Below are 20,449 nucleotides of genomic sequence, written 5' to 3' on the forward strand. Positions count from 1 at the left end.
TGTGGGGAAGTGAGGGGCAGGAGGCTCCCGAGCAGGACACTGGGGCAGAGGATGGGGAAGGGAGCACCCACTCTGCTGGGCCATGTCATCAAACAAAGCAAGCTGAGGAAGGTGGGGAGCGGGCCAGGGGCAGGGTGGGGGGTTGAGGGGTAGGGGGGGGGAAGAAAGAAGGGTGAGGAGAGGTAGCCAAGGTGATGGCGGCTGCAGGAGGCAAGCCATTTGCCAGCGCACAGCCGGCAGAGAGAGGAGAAGGAGGGGACGGCGGCTGGAGGGACAGCCTCAGCCTGTCCAACCCCCAAATCCCAGACATTTGTTTAAATATTAACCCTGCCCCAGATGCCCATGTTCCATGTATAAAACGATCCCCCCCCCATTTTTAAACAATTTTTTTAAAGCAAGAAACCTTGCGTTATAAACGGAAAAATACGGTGATGTGATTTTTAAAAATTAAGACTAATGAGAACAATTCAATAGTAACCAAGAAAGAAACATGTGCCTATATCTTCAGAGATAGGAGAATGGAATACATAATAAGGAAAGTTCTCAACTACATCTTCCTCCCACTAGCAGAGGTTGAAAGTTAATGCCATGAAGAAGGTGACACGTGTTGCATGCTAAGTATTACATATACTTTTTTCATGGAAAAATGAGAAAATTCATTTAACTTTAATTATGATACACCCTGAGGCCATCATATAATTAGGTATTTTTTTAAAAAAAATCTCAGAACTCTGTTCTTGAATTATTTTGTTGTTGTCCTGCCTCCACATTAATATTCCAAAAATAAAGCAATGTTCGTGTATAATTTGATTTTGTGATCTTACTGTGGTTTAGCATTAATGTAGAGGAGCCGCAGGCCCATGTGCCTTCCCCCTTCTTCTTTTCCAACATTTCCTCAAGGAGGAGATTGCAAGCTTTTACTTCAGGCCCCCCCCCCATTGCAATTGTATTCTGCATCATGTTCTTGACACAATACCCCCTCCCCGAACATATGTGGTATGAAGAGTTGCAGGATTTCAGCAGGAAGTTACAGGATATGGCCTGAGAGGAAATAAAGCTGTAAGACCCCCAGAAAATCTTTTCAGGTACAAATAATATAGATGAACCTGACAATGTCATAAGCACTAGTAACAATAAATGTACAATAAAAAGAAAAGTGTAAAGTGAGAGAACATTTTGCTGGATGGATCATGCTAATATTTTTGCAAAATTAAAAATGTATAAATATATGACCTCTAAATGTGAAAAATAATAATAATAATTAAGTTTCTTTGGCTGTGGTCAAACCAGGAGGAAGAACAAGCAAGTTGTAAGGTTGCTTGCATGGAAAAAATGGTGAAATGATATTGTGTGATAGAGAGAAGGCTCAACACCTGCTTTGCCTCTGTCTTCACCCAAAATGATAGTGATGAGATTTATAACATGCTTATTCACTTGCACAATTGTAAATGATGTGAGATATGCATATTTTGTCAATGTATATCAGCAACCAGTATACGGTATACATACACTGTGCAAACTATACCTGTTTGTTTATTGGCTACTGCTGGGACATTATTTATTATCTATTAAATTTCAATAGCACCCTCCATCTGAAGATCAAAGAGCAGTTTACAATATAAAAATGTACAACATAATAACCAACAAAAATAATAAACTGCCACCAAGTATTTTATTTTTATTACATGACAACATTTGCTTTCACATATCATGAAGCTGAGGTTTGATAAACTGAAGGGGTTTATTGGGTGTAATACATAAGTTTTGTAATCATGGGGCAGAAAGGTTACCGGAGAAGCCGGTGATTGCTTAATTTACCGTGAATTTTCTCAGAGCAACTGTAGCAAGTGTTCTTGATATTGTAGTATATGAATGCTGAAATTTTGATGTTATAAAAATGGCCCAAGGGAAATGTTTATGATACTGAAGTACAATAACAATGAAAGGAAGTAGCTTCTCTTTTTTCTGTAGCTTTCTTTTTTTTAAATAATAAAAAAATGAAGCAAGCTAAGGCTTTTAAGTAGCAGCATACCATCAATTTTAGTACTGTAGTTTGCAACCTCACTTGAATTGTTATTAAAATTAATGGAAATAATTTTAGGGAGATGGATGCTATGAAAAAGCCGGCAGTGAGCATTTTAATGCTTGTTACTGACAGTGCTGTGTATTGACTGGGCAGGAACCAGCAGCCTAACTGCTGAGTGATAAAATGAATGGACACAACAACTGTCTGGGATTTAAATGGCCACAGCTTTATTGATTTCAGATGTAGAAAGCTTTGGCATAAGCATTGCGTGTGTATCCCTCTCAGCCTCCCTGTTGGGGGAAACTGAGGCATGACAGGGTCTATCCAGGTGTAGATCTATTGCAAATCGCAGGTTTACGTGGATGACCCCCAAACGCTGAGGGAAGCTCTATGGCCCGCTAGCCATACACAGTTGGTTCTTTGTATAGAGACTTCCCTCCAGACCCCTTTTATGGGGTACCCTGTTAATGCCACTGCAGGGAATGGGGTGGGTGGGTCGGTCACCAATTCAAAACACCCCAATTGAATGAAAGACTATAGGATTCCGCTCAAGGCCTGAACCGCCAAAGTTGTGACTAGTGCTATGGGGAAGATGAAACCTGCAGAGCAGGGAAATTTCCTTCCTGGCCCTGAATATGGCAACTGTCAAAAGACCACAGCAAAGCCCAGCTAGCTGAAAAGAAATGGTTAGAGCAGTAATCAACTATTGATGGGGGGGTGATGCTCACGGCTGACTGAACGCTGTGCTGAGTGCTTGGCTCTGCTAAGTTGATGGCTGTCGCCTGCCCCCTCTCCAGGGCCACCGTGGATTGGCTCATTTGAAGGACAGGTTTGGCGGGAACCTGTGAGCCTCTGCGGCGGCCGAAGGGGACGGGAAAACATTCTAAAATGGCTCTGCGTTTTCAGGCGTGAGGAGGCACCACATCGTGCTGCAAGCGCCGCTCACCGGCAAGACGGTAAGCGGCCATTGTAGGGATTTCAGTGGCACAGAATTATTCAGTGCACTCCGTGTTACTTCCTAACATTATCTTCTCATACTTTATTTTGGATGGCATCTCTACAATTTACTTGTTGAATTACTAATTGATATATTTTTAGTGATTTAGTGGGAAGCTGGGTGAGAATGAGTAAGCTAACGCAGTCCCAAGTATATCACAGCTATATCCCTTGTTATGTCCCTGGAACCCTGCACTGAAATATTTGAGCATGCCATAAGCAGTTTGGAATAGTGCTTTTCAACTTCAGCTATAGTAATGCTAGTTCCACACAGTATAATTACTATGTCATCTTAGAATAACTTGCCCGTTTTGATGCTGTAGAATCTGACAGACATAATTTTGAGGCACATAATTTTAATTCACAGGTATTTATAATGGTACACAGTGTGCTCTCATTTTCTGAATGTAAATGCTCCTTTTGGAAAGGAAGTATGTGAAACAAGAGGAATTTATTTTGAATGGTGTTTTAAAGGGACCGATTCAGAGCCAACTGTGCATATCAGATGTTGTTACTTTAGATCAATTTTTTTTAAATTGTGCCCAGAAGAGTCTACTTTGTGAGCAGAAGCAAAATATTTTACAATTAGGCCTATAAGCATATGATACTTTGTAACAAAGTATTGGGCTATATATATTTGAAAGAAAATGTTATAAATAGCAGGGCATACATGTTACATTTAAAAAAAACAATTCAGAAATCCTGAACTGAAGCACAAAAATGCTACATATTTTGGTTTTAAAAAATCTACGTTTGTGCTATGTTAATCATTGCATTTCAGTAGATGTTTGTGAGGTTTTATACCTTGCTTTCTGAAAACCTTTTTTAAAAAATGTTTGACTGTGCCTTTTTGAACTGCCTGATCAACACTTAGAATGCTAAATGTCACTCATGGAATTGCATGGGCTATCCTGAGAATTATAGTGCAGGGTTCTTGCGAACTGAAAAAGAGACACATTTATTATTATTATTATTATTATTATTATTATTATTATTATTATTATTATTATTATTAAATTAAGCAGCTTCAAAATACCTTTAAATAAAAATAAATAATGTGGTTTGTACAGTTGCAGTGGCCTGTAAATATGGACAAGTCTCCCTGATACCCCTTCAAGAAAAAATACATATTCAAGTTCTAGACCTCTCTATACACTTCACAAAATAAAAGTGCAGCAGATAACCCATATTCTCTCCAGTAAAGAAAAGAAAATTAATTGGTCATATACTCATTCCATGTTTAATACCAGCAACTACATCTAAAATTCATTTTAGAAATGCAATTAAGAATGACCTTTAAAAAGTCTCAATTCTTCATACCAAAGCAGGTATGAATAGCAAGAAGGAAGGGGAAAGAGTAATTTCAAAGATCACTTTCCTCATTCCACCACTCAGTTCATTACTGAATGTTCCTCCTTTGGTTTATAGCCTGCAGCTCGCTAATCTGCTTGCTTGCATACAAGGGCCCCCTGGCCTTGTGCCATAATGGAAAACAGATGCTATGTCCAGACTCATCCGCCGAGGGTGCTTCCATGCATGGACCTATTTTGCCCTAGAAGAGCTGTGGGTGGTGAAATTTGGGCAGTGAAGAAGGGCAATAGCTAAAAGTAGTTGACACTCAGAGTGGTTCAAGGGTGAATGCTTCTTGTTTTATTTGATTTACTGTCAGTCTTCTGCATTCTGTGATACTGGTCTGTAAAAGGGTCCCATTTATCTTGCTAGTAAGGATGCCTGCGGAATCCATTGAGTCCAAATTCTGGAGTGAAACATCCAAATTGATGTGCGGAACCCTCCCTTATCAAAATTCCTCACCACACATAGGTTTTGAAGCATGTTCACCTGGGTATTTTTAGAGGACTCCTTCAAATGCATTCAGTCAGTGTCATGCCTGCAGATGCTGGCATGTATGGAGGGTGGAGCCATTGCGTGCATTGCTACACCACCTTGCTTGTGGCTGAGCTTGCTGGCCTTAAGCATTTGGCTGTCAAGACTTCAGGCTTTCCTGGGTTGCCTACCTCTTTCACCGTGTCAACCACAGACCTAATTGACAGACTCACACAGTCTGCCTGACTTCTGGTTCTTTAGTTCATTTCCCCTCATCCTCTGAAGCTGAAGAGAAAACAATAGAGAATAAAGAAATCCAGGATTCTCTCTTTCCTGTCATTGGTTAACAGAGGTACCATCGGTGATGAAACAAAAGACAGAGATGCCCATAGAAAACAATAGATAAATCCAGGATTTCTTCTGTAGTGTGTGAGCTACTCTTGTTTCTTATATCTGTAGGCTCAGCTGTGAACAACATTCCATAGGATCTGGAAGCTCATGGTTCTCCTACATACTTTTTCATACCTAGGACATTCCTGAGTATGTAGGAGCCACTACTTTCTTTTAGACAACTCCATTTCTCTTTCAAACTGGGCAGCATTCAAGATTGCTATGACAGGGGATGATGATGACACATGTTTATAGGGAGACTTCTTTTTAATTCAGCAGAATCAGTGATGATGAAATCTATAGACCAACTGCATGTTGAAGTATTTTGAGCCAGCACTGCTGCAAATTTGCTGAGATAGTTGCTCTGTATTCACATGCCAGTTGCTCCCCACATCATCAAGGGACTGACTCTGTAATGTTTTGGCCTTCCCCTTATTTATCATCATTGCTGACTGTCACATTGTTCTGGGAGAGATAGATTATGAACAACTGTGGATGGGATACTTTTAATTAAAGTAAGGGGGGAACTTCATTGAAATTCTGTAATGTACATAAGTCATCTGTCATAATTTAACAAATGAAAAAGACTAAGAGAAGGTACCATCAATCAAGACTATTTAACTACACTCTAGAGTGAATTAAATTGTATTTAAGAACTTTTATCAGAATAGCAATAAAGACTAGTACAAAGCACACCATGTTTTGTTAATCTGCTTCCTGATTTCTGCTTAGTAATCATTTTTTTGGGTCAGAACAGAGTATATAAAAGTTGAGGGTGTCTTTTTTTTTTTGGTGGAGAGGGAGTGTTTGCTCAGTTTAATGAAACTTTATGTATACAAAAAAAGTTTTGCCTTGGACTAGGAAAAACATTTATTTTATGTTTAGCCCTCTCCCCTTTAACTTCAAGAAAGGCAGCTTTAATATTTGTTTTAAAAAAAGCTTCAGTCATATGACTCTTACTTTCCATTTTGGAATTTTGAGCCCAGTCTATTTAGGCAGGTGGTATCAAACAAAGAGCTAATGGGAATTGTTTTAAGGCTCATTTTCATCTGGCTTCTTATCTACAAAGTGGGAAAGAAGTTCGCTGCTGGTCTTGTCCAAGTGGACACAGCGGTTGCACTTTGTTCTGTTAACTGGCATCAGGGGTAGGCCATCACATTTTGTTGCCTGAGGCTAAACAAGAAGGTGCTGTTCCCGCTCCCTACGGTGAAGCGTTGCTTGCTGGGGTCGTGCAGCAGAGGATTCCAGTGATACCTTGTGAGAGTTTTGCAAGATCTCACGAGATCTTGCCAGAAGCCACCGCCATGCAGCTCTGGCAAGCAAGGCTTTGGGGTAGGGGGGCAGTGGTGGCAGCAGGGAAGGGTTCTCACAGGGGCACCACCCTGCAGGATTCTGCCACCAGCGGTGGCTGTTTCAGTCTGCCTCATGGGCAGGGGTACTTGATATACACTATGTCAGAGGTGTACAAACATTTAATGTGCATGTTTTAAATTATTTAAAACACGGATCAGACCGTTGTGTGTGGGGAGATTCCCTGCTAGAGCGACTAGCTTTTGGAATGTAGTTTTTGCAGGATCACAGCACAGAAATAAAGGGTTAGCACTCTTGCCATGCTCAGCAGTCTTGATCCTGCTTGTTGCCCTATTGATGATATTTTAAAACGTGCATATTAAATGCTCACACACATATTTTGTCTTCAGCATTTCATTTCTTAAAGCTCCATATGTTAAGGGTGCTGAAATAATTCACCTTTACATAAATCAGCTCTTTAGTTTTTCTCAGGAAGGAAAAAAAAGATGTAAAGCACAAAGTAAAATTGTTTTTGATTATCAGAGATGATGCTTAGAAATGAACTACAGAAAACAAACTACAGGGGACCCTTCGGATACGAACTTAATTCGTTCCGGGGGTCCGTTCACACCCTGAAAATAACGTAAATGTTGTTGTTTAGTCGTCTAGCCGTGTCCGACTCTTCATGACCCCATGGACCAGAGCACGCCAGGCACTCCTGTCTTCCACTGCCTCCCGCAGTTTCGTCAAACTCATGCTGGTAGCTTTGAGAAAGCTATCTAACCATCTCGTCCTCTGTCGTCCCCTTCTCCTTGTGCCCTCCATCTTTCCCAACATCAGGGTCTTTTCCAGGGAGTCTTCTCTTCTCATGAGGTGGCCAAAGTATTGGAGCCTCAGCTTCATGATCTGTCCTTCCAGTGAGCACTCAGGGCTGATAGTAAATAGAGGCGTGGTTTTGCCCATGCGCAAGCGATGAAACCCGTAAGTATACCCTTCTGTTTGCTGTGGCTGTAACCCGAAGATTCTGTATCCAGAGATGTATATGTAAGTAGAGGTACAACTGTACATTTTAAAACAGAGATTTGGACATTTGAGTTTGACATGGCTACCAACTAGATGAGATGACACTTTTGGATGCAAAGAAATCATGTGATAAAGTGGCTACTGGGAGTTTTGGGTGATTTCAGTTATGTTGATCAGTCTGGTGTGCAGCAGAAGCACAGATTTCTGAAGGTTTTTCTGCTACAGACAAAATACTCTACCAACAGCTGTTACTAAAAGGGTCTAAGTTGAATAATAAATTCTATTGTTAGCACTGGGTCATACATGAGCAGATTGGAATCAAACTATGGTAGCCTTGAGCAGTGGAAGGAAGTTGACTTTTATGCTTAGAAACAGAAACTTTTCAAGCAAAAAAAAAATGAGAAAACAAACGCTTAAAACTGCTTTCAGCAAAATGGGTAAAGAAAGTATAGGAGTAAATATATGTAGTCAACACACCATTGATTTTATTTCATTCAGTATATGAATTTCTGCCCCAAATTGAGGGGTTTTGTTTTTTGGGCAGAGGTTAGAAGAGATCATGACAGAAAAGATATGTAATATGTGTCTTATTACCCAAGGCACTGGAGTGCGTATAGCACTTCACAAAATAGACACAGTAGCTACCAGTAAAAATACACAAGGATTAAGATAACATTCTGCAAATTAGGAATACTTGCGGTATCCCTGTACAGTAGATTCAACCATCACCATTGCAATGTGTTTTCTGTATTAGCTTGGTGAATTGCTCCCTATGACTGCAATCCTGTTTTTGGTTAATCTGTGTGAATTCTAACTGAATCACTTTGACAACCTTTTAAAGCCTATGATAGTAGAACACAGAACTTGATCATGGAGGCCAAAGTAACCACTGGTTAAAGGTGCGTTACTAAAAGTACTGGTGCTGGTGTATATTTTAAAGAAATGGTTGGTAATTACTGCAGAAATGTTTCTTTTTGTCTAACTGCAATCCTTTCAGGCCAAGAAAACTTAATACTGCTTTTGTTCTTTACTTAATACAAGGAAAGTGTTTTAAATACACAGGATTTCTACTGCTGCCTTAAATGCTATTATTTAAGAGCATGCACTTGCAGCTGCAAAACTCATCAAGTAAATTGAAAGGATTACCCATGAAATCAGCTTCAAACTTTTTATTTTTATTTTCTCACAACCAATATGAAGGTAATGCACTTGGAATTATAATGATATTGAGATTGACTGTTTAAATCCTTTCTAAAGTTCAAAGCATAAAGCAGACTGCATGCACTTCCAAGCCACAGTGGGGCTTCTAAGCAGGAGCTTGTGATAAAAAAAAAGAGTGAAATCAGGTTTGACTAAAATCGTCCACCATTCCCATATGGCTTTAACAGGAAGTTTTCAGGCTCAAAAAGACAACGGTTTGGGGAAGCAGCAGACCTCATTTTCAAATTGTCTGAGATTGCTTTGCGGATCTTGTCTTCTGGGGAACATGAAGACAAGATGCTCATTAAAAATGAGCTGCACCAGGGAGCTCGACTGAGCTTCAAGTACACTTAATAGTTTTTTGCTTGAGGAGTATAAAGGGAGACGATACCTCTTTTAAAAGCTGAAGTGCAGATGAAGAGAAATACAGCTGGATTCCTTATGGAAAGGTATAGATTACAGAATGCAGTACCTTGCTTTGTTTTGTTTATATGGGGTGTGGAGTGAGGAATGCTCAATTCTTTCTGCCTTCTGATTGCAGCCTCTGGGAGCTCACGACCAGGACTTGTAAACAGGGGCGTTAGCGAGGGCATTTTGAGGGGGCATCCCAGAGTGCTTTTTCATGGTGTATGTAGGACCAAGAGATATGGGCGGCAAGGGAGCTGTTGCAGACCTGCAGTACCTGTGCCATGTTTGTCTTACTGCCTGAGAACATGCAAAACTACAACTACAGCAAGTGCAAGTTGGTTGCCTTTCTGGCAGTGAAAGTACAGCAACTTGAGTTCCACCAATCCACACTTTGAGCTGCTGGGCAAGATGAGGATTTTTTCAACAGAGCAGAGTGGACTGTCCTGGAACAGGGATGAAGGTAGTGTGTTCCTAGAGAGGAGGATTGCCCATTGCAGGAGGCGAACTGCTGGAGGAATGTGATGCACAGGAACCATGTCAGGAACCATGCTGTGTTACTGGATTCCATGCCCTCATATTGGGTACCAATTCTGGGCCAGAAGAGCAAGGACAGCAGTTGCAGATTTCACAATACAACAAGGTGACTCTGGAAGGGATGGTGTATAGAACGATTCCTGCTGCTCCAGAGGGAGAAGAGATGTGTGGTGATGGCAGGGACAGAGACAGCAAGGTGTGAAAGTAACAAGATGTCCTGGGAAGTGTGCTGACTTCCAGGTGCAATGATTCAAGATGTGACAAAGAATTTGTGAAGTCTTATAAAGCTCGCTGACCACAATCCCTTCCTTATAGATAGAAATGATACCGCTGAACACAGCTTTCAACATATAGCAAGGGACTATGAAGCTGCACAGGTGGTTTTTAATCACTCCTTCATGTTGAAGGTTGTGTCCCAATAAGAAAGGGGGGGGGGGAATAAATCTTTCGCTGTGTAGGTGATGTTGTCAGGAAATATTTGGCTTCTTGGACTAGTCTCCGCTTCCTTGAGGAAGGGCTTTTGGCAAGAGATGGCAGGAATGAGTTTGCTAAGATCATGAATCTGATCAGGAGAGCTTTAAACTATACATTGAGGTGGAAATAGACAATATTACAGATGACAGGGAGCACCTGGTATTCTGGATACTAGCTTCATTGATGCACAGGAAACTGAGGTGGTGCTCCAGAAACCTGCTAAAGGGTGGGGAAACTACAAAAAGGAAGCAGCTGGAGGGAATGACTTGTGGTTTCAGTTGTCTCTATACTATATACAGAGTAGGAGGAACAAGCAAGAAGAATATGAGCTCTTAATACAGGATGGCAAATATGGCCTAATAGGCATTACTGAAACATGGTGGAATGAGACTCATGACTGGAATGTAGCAATTGAGGGTGTAACCTGTTCAAAAGGAATAGACCAGATCGGAAGGGAGGAGGAGTAGCATTATCTGTAAAGGATGTGCACACTTGTGAAGAGATCCATGAGCTGGAAAATGAAAGACAGATTGAGTGTATATGGGTAAAAATTGTAGGCAAGGGAAACAACAGTGACCTTACTGTGGGTGGTCTGTTATAGTCTTCCAGGCTGGACTCAAGACTTGGATGATATCTTCTTAGAACAGATTACCAAACATTCCAAAAGGAAAGATCTAGTAATCACAGGAGACTTCAGCTACCTTGATATCTGTTGGAACTAAAACTCTGCCATGAATGTAAGGGCCAACAAATTCATCATTTTTTTCACAGACATTTTCATCTCCCAGAAGATGGGTGAAGAAACAAGGGGGTCCTCACCAACAGGGAGGAACTGATTGACAAAGTGGAAATACTGGGAACCTTGAGAGGAAACGATCATGTTCTCTTGGGTTTCATTATACACAGACAAGGGAAAGCATGCAATCGTACACACACTCTACTTGAATGCTGATTTCAAAAAGCTGGAGGAACTACTGGGTGAGAGTCATGGTCAGAAATACTCAAAAAGACAAAGTCTTCCATGATATTCTTGCCGACAAGCTGGTAAAATGAGGGCTAGACAGATGGATTTGTAGCTGGTTGACCAACAGAACCCAAAGACTAATAGTTCCTTAACATACTGGGGAAATGGGACAAGTGAGATGCCACAGGGTTCTGTCGGGCCTGTGTAAATGACTTAGATGAAGGTATTGAGGGTCTAGAAGTCAAGCCTTATGAGGAACAATTGAGGTAGTAGGGTAGAGATATGATAGCCATTTTAAATACCTAAAGGTCTGCCTCATGGAAGATGGGGCAAGCTTTACACTACCCTCATGCTATGGAGGGTGGAGCCTGAACCAATGCCTTCAAGTTACAAGAAACTTCCTGATGTTAAGAGCTTTTCGACAATGGAATGAACTTCCTTGGGAGGTGGTGGACTCGTCTTCCTTGGAGGTTTTTAAGCAGAGGTTGGATGAGTATCTATTATGGATAGTTGAGATTCCTATACCTATTCCTATTCCTATTCCTATACTCTCTGGTTATGAACGCTTCAGGTTACAAGCTCTGCTAACCCGGAAGTAGCTGCTCCTGGTTGCGAACTTTGTCCCAGGATGCCAACGGAAATTGCGTGCCGGAGGTACGCGCGCAGCCGGAGGCCCCATTAGCAAAAGCATACCTCAGGATAAGAACGGTTTCAGCTTAAGAATGGACCTCCGGAATGAATTAAGTTCGTAACCAGAGGTACCACTGTATTGCAGGGAGTTGGCCTAGATGAACCTCATGGTCCCTTCCAACTCTACATATCTATCATTGTGTGATTCTCTATGAATTTTATACTGAATATGAAATATAGCTTCATATTGATAGCTTGAAAAGTACTTGCTGCTTTTAAGTGTTAGAATTCAGAGGGAATATATGAATGAGGCAAAATCATTCTTATAAGTTGGTCCACAGATGTTCATGCAACCCAAAAATATAGGAGAATTTTGTAGACTTAGTTTTTTGGACCTGCAAAATAAGTAAATTTTTAATTTTCACTTTAAATATCTAAGACAGATAATGATATTAAATCCCAATTTATAGAATAGCTAGGGAATATGAGATAATGAACTCTTTTAATAGATGACTCTTTTAAAATTTTCTTTATATCATCTTTTGGGAGCTGCTTGCATTAACTGGTAATTTTACTCAGTTTTGTAATGAATAGTTAAACATGGACATTTTAACCTACAATGCTCAGATGGAAACTATTTTAATAGCTTTATATTCCCTAGCAAACATAGGGATTGGGAATAATACATTGCTTATTGCAAATGTATGTATCTCATCTAAGTCCTGTTCAAGGATGTGAAATCATGCTTTTTCAATAAAGCTAGGGGAAAGATTAAGACAATCAGGCAGTATGAATGTATAATAATTCACATGCACATTGCTCAGTTTGGCTAAGTTTGGCTATAATAGTTTAGCATGAGAAAAGAGTTGTGTGTGCCTTGGCTCACATGCTCATCCACCCTATGTCAATGGAATGGTATTCGTTTTATTTATCTAAATAAACCTTACATAAGGGTCTCAGATGGATCTGTGTTACAGCACCTGATAATAGCTTTAGTAGAAGTATAAAGAACTGTTTGTGTGTGTTTTATTATGTATGTTTAGTGTGGTGTTGTCTGTTGGTGTGTGTGTGTGTGTGTGTGTGTGTGTGGAGAGACTATTCCAATGCCTTGGCTTTGATGTAATAAGGTGCACTGTTTTGGCAGCAGTCCAGATTTTTGGTAATTTGGGGCAATTCCAAAGCATATGTTAGATCATTCTGTCATCTATGTATTAGATCCGAATCTTGCAAATGATAGAGTTTACTTTAAAGTTTTCCAGCTGGTGTTTTAGAGGTGTAGCTCAACTTCTTAATTGAAGCATGTACCTGAGCTTATTAATATTTTACATAGCTTTCATTCTTTTGGACGGGAAAAAAATTGGCTCCACATAGACTGCTTTGATATTCATTTCCTTTATAGTAATGCAGTTTCCTCTCTATTTCTACTTTGGGTGTCAAATCTGGCAGAAGTGTGAGGCTTTGATCACAGTTCCTTTCTTTTACAAACTGGAACCATTCAATATGAGTATGTTCTTTGTCTGCATGTATTCTTGATGCGCTCTGTTATGTTCTGATTTTATTATGCTCAATTATGCCTTTATTTTGTTTTTGTTTTCTGTGTTTTATATATAATGGTATGTTGTTTGGAGATTAGTTTGTTTGACATGGATGTGACACTTAAAATCCTTCAATGGTACTAGTTTGAATGCTGCGCCTCTTCCTCCAATCATAATTGTGAAAAGTTATGTGAAAAGTTAAGGACTTTTATGCCTCACTGTAAACTTAATACAGTATAAGAAACTTTCTTATATCCCAGCTCTTTCAAACCACTTGAGCCATCATTCAATCAATAAGGAGCATGAATCCATTATATCAGACATGTGCTTAAGATATTGCACTGGCATACTTCAATGTGCTGCTATACTGCTTACATACCTGACTAACATAGGTGTGGCCAGTAGTATTGCTCCTTCCCGTATTTTCAGCACCTGGTGACGATCAGGGTTGATGGATGTGTAAGAAGCACCTGTTCGGTTGACCTTACATACCCACAAAGAAAACTCATGAGAAATGGAATGGTGGTTACATTTATTAAAATAGAACAACTTGAATGCCCCCATGTGAGAAACAGTTGTAATAGAGTATTTTCCATTATATCCACATTTACAATCCAACCTATTTCTCAAAATCCTTCCTTAGTCCTACTATCTTTAGATATAGGCTTGGGCTCCACCTTGCACCACAGAGAACTAATAGACTTCTTACTGACTGCAGTACGATTGATGAAAGCTCAACAATGGAAGAACCAGTCTAAAATGCCCCTGAACATCTGGGATACAGCAGTGTCTGAGTGTCTCACTGGACACAGGAGGGTGGTTAAAGGCATAACATCTTTTTAAAAAGGTTATGTTTCCATCTTTAAAAATGGCATGACACACCTGCTCTCTCTCTCTCAACCCGAGCAATTTTGCACCTGATTTCAGTTGATTTCCTTGTTCACCAGTGTTCAGTTTTATCACAACCCTTAATTAAATGTAGCATATAGGAGTGGCATAAGGAAGTGGGAGAACAAAAGGAAGCGTGAATAGACTGGTTGCTGCTGTTCTCCAATGCACTATCCTTTGCTTAATTTACTGTTACCCTATCTGAATTAGGTAGTCATATATTGTTGTATTATGTTGGGGTATAATGTTTCCGCTTGTAGCTATAACCCCCTTGTAATGGAGGCTTCCACAGGACGTAACAGAACTGTGCTCTTGCCCTTCTGCACACAGTGTGTGCACATCAAAGCCTGCATAGTTAGCACCAGGTTGTTACAGATAGTCAATGAAATAAGTGGTACCTATATTTCCTAGATATGCCAACCATAGGATTTTTCCAGAGTTCATTCTTGATATATTTTCTGTGGTTTAGCACAAGGGATATAATTTCACTGATCCATCCATTAAAAAATACATATTTTTAGTTTTATGGAAATAGCTTTTCTTTCATATTCTAAAATTCCCAGACACAAAATAATAGCAAACTATAAGCTGTTGAGGAGATTTCCTTGATTTCAACATTTATCTCATTCTTCCTATCTGAGACAAATTATATTTTGTTGGCGAGGTGAAATATTGAGTAAGAACCATGAGTTCTTTAATGAGCTTACTATTACAGTGTGATTTTTAATTGAGGTGGGTACAGGCAAGAGTGTTCAAGAAAGATGCAGTGTCCAGGACTGCTAATTTCCCTTGAAAATAAACAAGACTCTTCCTTACAACACAATTTATAACTGTGTGAAAATGACCTATCTGTCTTCCACCGGGGCATATGCAATATGTTTGTGAGGTTTATTATAAAGGAAAACAGATGGTGGTATTTAAGTGAAGAAGAAAGTGTTTGGATGAATGTTGAAAAAATTAATGATTAATGTTTGCTTCCCAGATGAGTCGTTTCTCATATCTCACATTAAGAGTATTAATGTGCGAGTATAGTTCAACTAGCCATTCCTGTTCCTTTTCTTAGCCATAGCTCTTAGTAGTATTTTATTCCCATTTCATTATTTTTTAGCATAAAGCAGCATATAGCAGTGAAACCACCAACCTTTTTTGGCCAGTTGGCATACTTGCAAACTGGGGAAACTGTTGTGCATCACAAACATGCATACACCACACACACCCCTTGACATGTATGCACACACTATCTACCTCCACCAGGACTTAGGCTTAGGGAAAGTGTTTTGTTTTTTTAAGCATGACAAGTGGGGATAGCCTTCCTGAAGAGTGCAGTATACCAGTTAAACCAAACACTAGCATGGTTGGGAAACCTTTTCTGATCACATCAACATAATTTGTGAAAATGTTATTCTTATAATTTATTAATTAACACTTGCTGGTATTATGAACCAGTTATTGTGAACCAAAGAATTTTTGAACCCAAGTTCTAGATTAAATTTATAGAATAACAAGATAGAAACTGAAGACAGAACCAGTTATTGGGAGTTGCGTAAGGGTAGGGTGACTTTATATGCTAGCAAGTCATTGGATGTTCCATCTACATTTAAATAGAAAAAGAAAGTGTGATTCATTGTAGAAAATGTGTAAACTAATATTGCCTCAGGGTTACACAAACCAATTGTTGAACTTGCTTGAGTATTTGAACTAGCATGTGAACTGTATTTCAACTCATGGTTATAAGTGGAGTATTATAGTGCATTGGTACCATACTAAAAGCAGCAATTAAACTCAACATTGAGTGAGAACTTAGTTTCTGTTGTTGATTATAGGTCCTTCTGACAAAGGACATGATTGTAGTGCATAGACGGCAGACATTGACACATTTGTGTCAAGCACATCTCCATCATAATAAGAAAATAATCCTTTTCTGCCATATCCCAAGTTCCCTCCTGCCCCCATTCCCTCAATGTGGATGTGTGGCTCATACAGTGACTATCTGCATTCTGGAGATTGCAGGGATTTAACACTCATAAATTCCTACTCTGGTTACTGGAATGGGCCTGTCCATATGGTATAAATGAGTTTCAACAATTCCAGGATAATAAGCTGCCTTATAAAAGCAAAGGCATATGATATGCTGATATCATTCATATCTGATGCTAGCAACCACTGACTTATTTGTAATTAAAATTAATGATATTTTGGAAACAAGTTTATGCTGGGTTCATTGGGGGGAACTTGTTCTATTGTGATGTTCAAGGTAGTAAGAGATTTACAAGCAGGGAATTTAAATGAAAATGCAGGAGTCAAAGAATGCATTCAAGTTATTTTATTTCTTTCCTTTTTAACAGGTGGCTGTTCATTTGATGAACCTTTTGCGTCATGTGGATATAGTCAGTCTGATGATGATGACCTTAACTGGGATCAAGTGAACACACTGGTAAAGCCCTCATCAGATCCATGGTTGCCAACAGGTAGTTTTCAGTTAAAATTATTTCTTTTATATATTGTATGTTTTATTACTTGCAGTATCTCTTTATACTATTGCTTATGAAACATGTGGGGCACATCAAATATGACAAAGATAGGGAGATAAAGCACTGGTGGTGTTATTTCGTTACCACATCCTGTCAGCAAAAGAATTTCCACTTGTGCTCCTTTCCCTGCCTGTGTCTTTTGTACCCTCTCCAAATCCAGAAGGTTAGGAGAACCCTTGAACCCTTAGATGGTGTACAAGGAAGAACATTCCATTGTGCAAGCCTAAAGTATTGAGCTGATGGAAGGTTCACTTAGTGCTACATTGAATTCTACCCCAAGTCTTCTTTTTAAAGATAACTTTCTAAAGATCGGGCAGAGTACTTTACATTCACATTGGCAGATAAAACTGCTAGGGTGTGAAGGCCACTTCTGTCAGCATGCAGGTTGCTCTGGCCCATGGGTTAACCATGATATAGGGCAGGGTTGGCTATCCCAGCTACTTCCCTGTTTGCTTACCTTTTCATATCTTAATGTGGTTGTGAATTCTAAATATTGTCTGATATTTTATGGCAGCTACCTACTAGTGTCACCTTCTGGTTTTGATGTTGCAACCAAACCTTAGCTTGTGAGCCCTTGAAGTCTCTTGTTCAGGTTACAAAAGGATATCCATTTTGCTACTAATGGGATGTTTTCAGGCACACTGCAAAACAAATAGCTTTCACTTCAGTCCAAAATAGAAATGTTTTCTTTCCCTTAACTCTTTAAGATTTGTAAAAGTTGAAAAGATATAATTACAACAGGTTGATGTCTAGATACTTATTTATGGGTAGGCAAAGCAGAGTGGAATAGATAAGAATGCAGACACAATTCTCTTTCAAAATCACATAAGGTTTGTTGGAGTGAGTAGGTGGTCTTAATTGCACATATCTGACAAATACTTCGTAAAACAAGACAATGAGTAAGAACATCAAATAGCATTTAGAAGTGGTTGAAAGAAGAGCACATTATATCTTTCAGTTGTTCAGAACTATCATCTTATTCCTTGCTGCTCACAAAAATATATAAAGAAGTACCACAGTTCAAATTAGGTGTGAGATACTTTGAAAAAATAATTATTTGAACTGAAGCAGTTCAAAGCCTGTCTGGTTCAGCTTGGGGTCCAAATTTTGATTCAGAAAAATGAAAACTAAAAAATGCTAGCTTTTTTCTTTTCAACAGAGATGAATGAAATTTCCTTCTGAGTTGACAAAGTTTTCCAAATCAGAGACAAACTTGTTCAGGGTTTTTGTTTTGGACACATTTAAAATTTTATCCTCCCTTCCCCCAAAAGAGCCATCTATAACTTTATTATTTCTTAGGCAGAAACTTCAGCCTTGTGTTCTACTCAGTTGGCATCAGAATTCACAGGAAGTAAATGCTGAGTGGATAGGAGCAGTGACACAAAGATAAAAGTTACAGATAGGTAGCCGTGTTCGTCTGCCATAGTCAAAATAAAAAAAATCCTTCCAGTAGCACCTTTAAGACCAACTAAGTTAGTTCTTGGTATGAGCTTTCGTGTGCAAGCACACTTCTTCAGATACACTGTGTATCTGAAGAAGTGTGCTTGCACACGAAAGCTCATACCAAGAACTAACTTAGTTGGTCTTAAAGGTGCTACTGGAAGGATTTTTTTTATTTTGACAAAGATAAAAGAACTTGAATATCCAGCTTTTCCCAAGCAAACACCACTTGTATAGAGCAAGTAGAGAGGAGAGAATAGAACAGACAAGAAGAAGGTGATTACTTTAGCATCACTTCTCCAAAAGTGTGTGATTGGAGACCCCTGATAAAATAAATATTTCTCATTAGAAGCTAGACCTGTCCTATACAAAAGAGATTTCCTCCACACCTCTCCTCACTGTGGTTATATAGCAATCTTAGAAGGAGATGTTTCAGTTTTTGCAGACAAATCGCAGCATCTTTTCAATTAAAAAAATCCAACTCTTTTATGGTTTGAGGTCCTTTGATGGTCCCTGCTTTGGTTCATGGTGCTTTGGGCATCCTCCCTTGATTCAAACAAGCCCATAATCTGTCTTAAGCTGTCCTGCTTTGGTTCTGGATCAATCCAAATGTTTTGCATACTCCTAGCTCAAACACAACATACTTGCTTTGATTGACATCTCTTTTCCAGAAATAGAAGTGACTGTATTATAGTGGCTAAGAGATGGCAAATTTAACCAAGTTGTATCATTAACATTTCACCTTTTGGAGAATCTACTTTGGAGAAGAGCTCCAAAACAATGATGATAAGGCTTCAGGCAGCTGTGCAGTCCCCAAACTAGGCTACAGGACACAACTTAGAGAAACTCCTGACCCGTAGCAACAAACAAGCTTTGCAATATCTGGACCTGTCTGGCCAAGTTTGAAGAAGCATAGAAGTAGATCCCTCCTGGATCAGATAATATTTTATTTTAAACTATATTACCAGAGTTGGCAACTGGTCAACCAGATCTGTGCTGTTTTGCCCTCAACCTCAACAACTGATATTCAGATGAATCCTGTCTCTCAATCTTCAGTTTCTATTTAGCTAACACAATTAAAACTGATGGATATACTCCTGAAACCGTGTTAAAAATTATGCAACTAACATTTATATCTAATGTCCTCATTCCAGCTAAATGTACCTCCCCTCCAAAAACAAAGACCCCACACAGCAATAACAAAAGCAAAAAGTAAATTAAAAAGATGGTTTGTCTCAGCAAAATTAATTCCATACACATGAACCTTTGTAATGGACAGTGTGGCACATACTAAGTGACAAAGGTATCAATTGAAAACCAGGTAAATTAATTTAGCAAATGGATAAATGATTTAATTCGCAGCATTCTGTGTGAAGAATCTATATTGTCATATAGAGATGCTTGAGGAATGCATTCTTTGCCAATTCCCGTATGAACTGTATTGATCTGTACTTTTGGAATCATGTGCAAATCAAAGCTTAGCTACCGTATTTTTCGCTCTATAACACGCACCTGAACATAACACGCACGTAGTTTTTAGAGGAGGAAAATCTGTAGGCATTCCACCCGTAGGCATTCCCTCCATAACACGCACAGACGTTTCCCCTTACTTTTAAGGAGGAAAAAAGTGAGTGTTATGGTGCAAAAAATACGGTATTTAACGTATGTTGCACCATTCTGAATTCTGCAGCACTTTTTTATTTTATTTACAATTTAGTTACAAGTTAGTTTCCTTGCAGTTCAGTATCAACTCTTAGTTCCCCCTCCCACGTGTATTTAACTGCCTCTCTACTTTCCAACACTATTAGTTATTCACAGTTCTTACAATGATGTTATCAGCTGTGGCCTTTCTGAAGCACACTGAAACCATATTTTCCTTCTGTAGGATATGAGGCATCAGTTACGGGACGTGTACTTATTTCGTAAAATACTTTACAATTTTTTTATAATCTTATGATCAGCATACTGGGTACTCTGAATGCAGGATAGGTTGCATTGGAACAGTGGACAGGACTTGATAAGAATTACTAATGATCAGGAAGTGGGGTTGGGATAAGTCTGCATTACTTGTCATGAAACAGGACTAAGTATTGAAAATAGTGCGTAATGATTATTTTCCTGGTGAACCCTTTTGTGTGAATGGACTTCCCCAAACTTCCTCACTTTGTGTTATAGCAATTAGGTTGAAAGTTTCTTAGATTTTCCAGGTCCAGTTCCCTCAGCTGCTGCTTTCTTTTGCTTCCAACTTGAAGCTAAAGTCACCATGAGAAGCAAAATATGGAAGAGCTCCGAATTT

General features: G+C 39.3%; 1 protein-coding gene across 27 annotated transcripts in view; it reads left to right on the forward strand.

Annotated features, from left to right (window-relative positions):
- Positions 1–20,449, forward strand: part of PTPRM (protein tyrosine phosphatase receptor type M) — a 395,597-nt gene that overhangs the window by 95,773 nt on the left and 279,375 nt on the right. For all 27 annotated transcript variants that reach the window (XM_083518504.1, XM_083518498.1, XM_083518477.1 and 24 more), the window contains exon 2: positions 16,528–16,650. In XM_083518504.1, coding sequence (XP_083374630.1) covers positions 16,528–16,650 — 123 coding nt within the window. The remainder of the gene's footprint in view (positions 1–16,527; positions 16,651–20,449) is intronic.

Source organism: Podarcis liolepis (genome assembly GCF_965112155.1).
Source record: "Podarcis liolepis genome assembly, chromosome: 8".
Taxonomy (NCBI): Eukaryota; Metazoa; Chordata; class Lepidosauria; order Squamata; family Lacertidae; genus Podarcis; species Podarcis liolepis.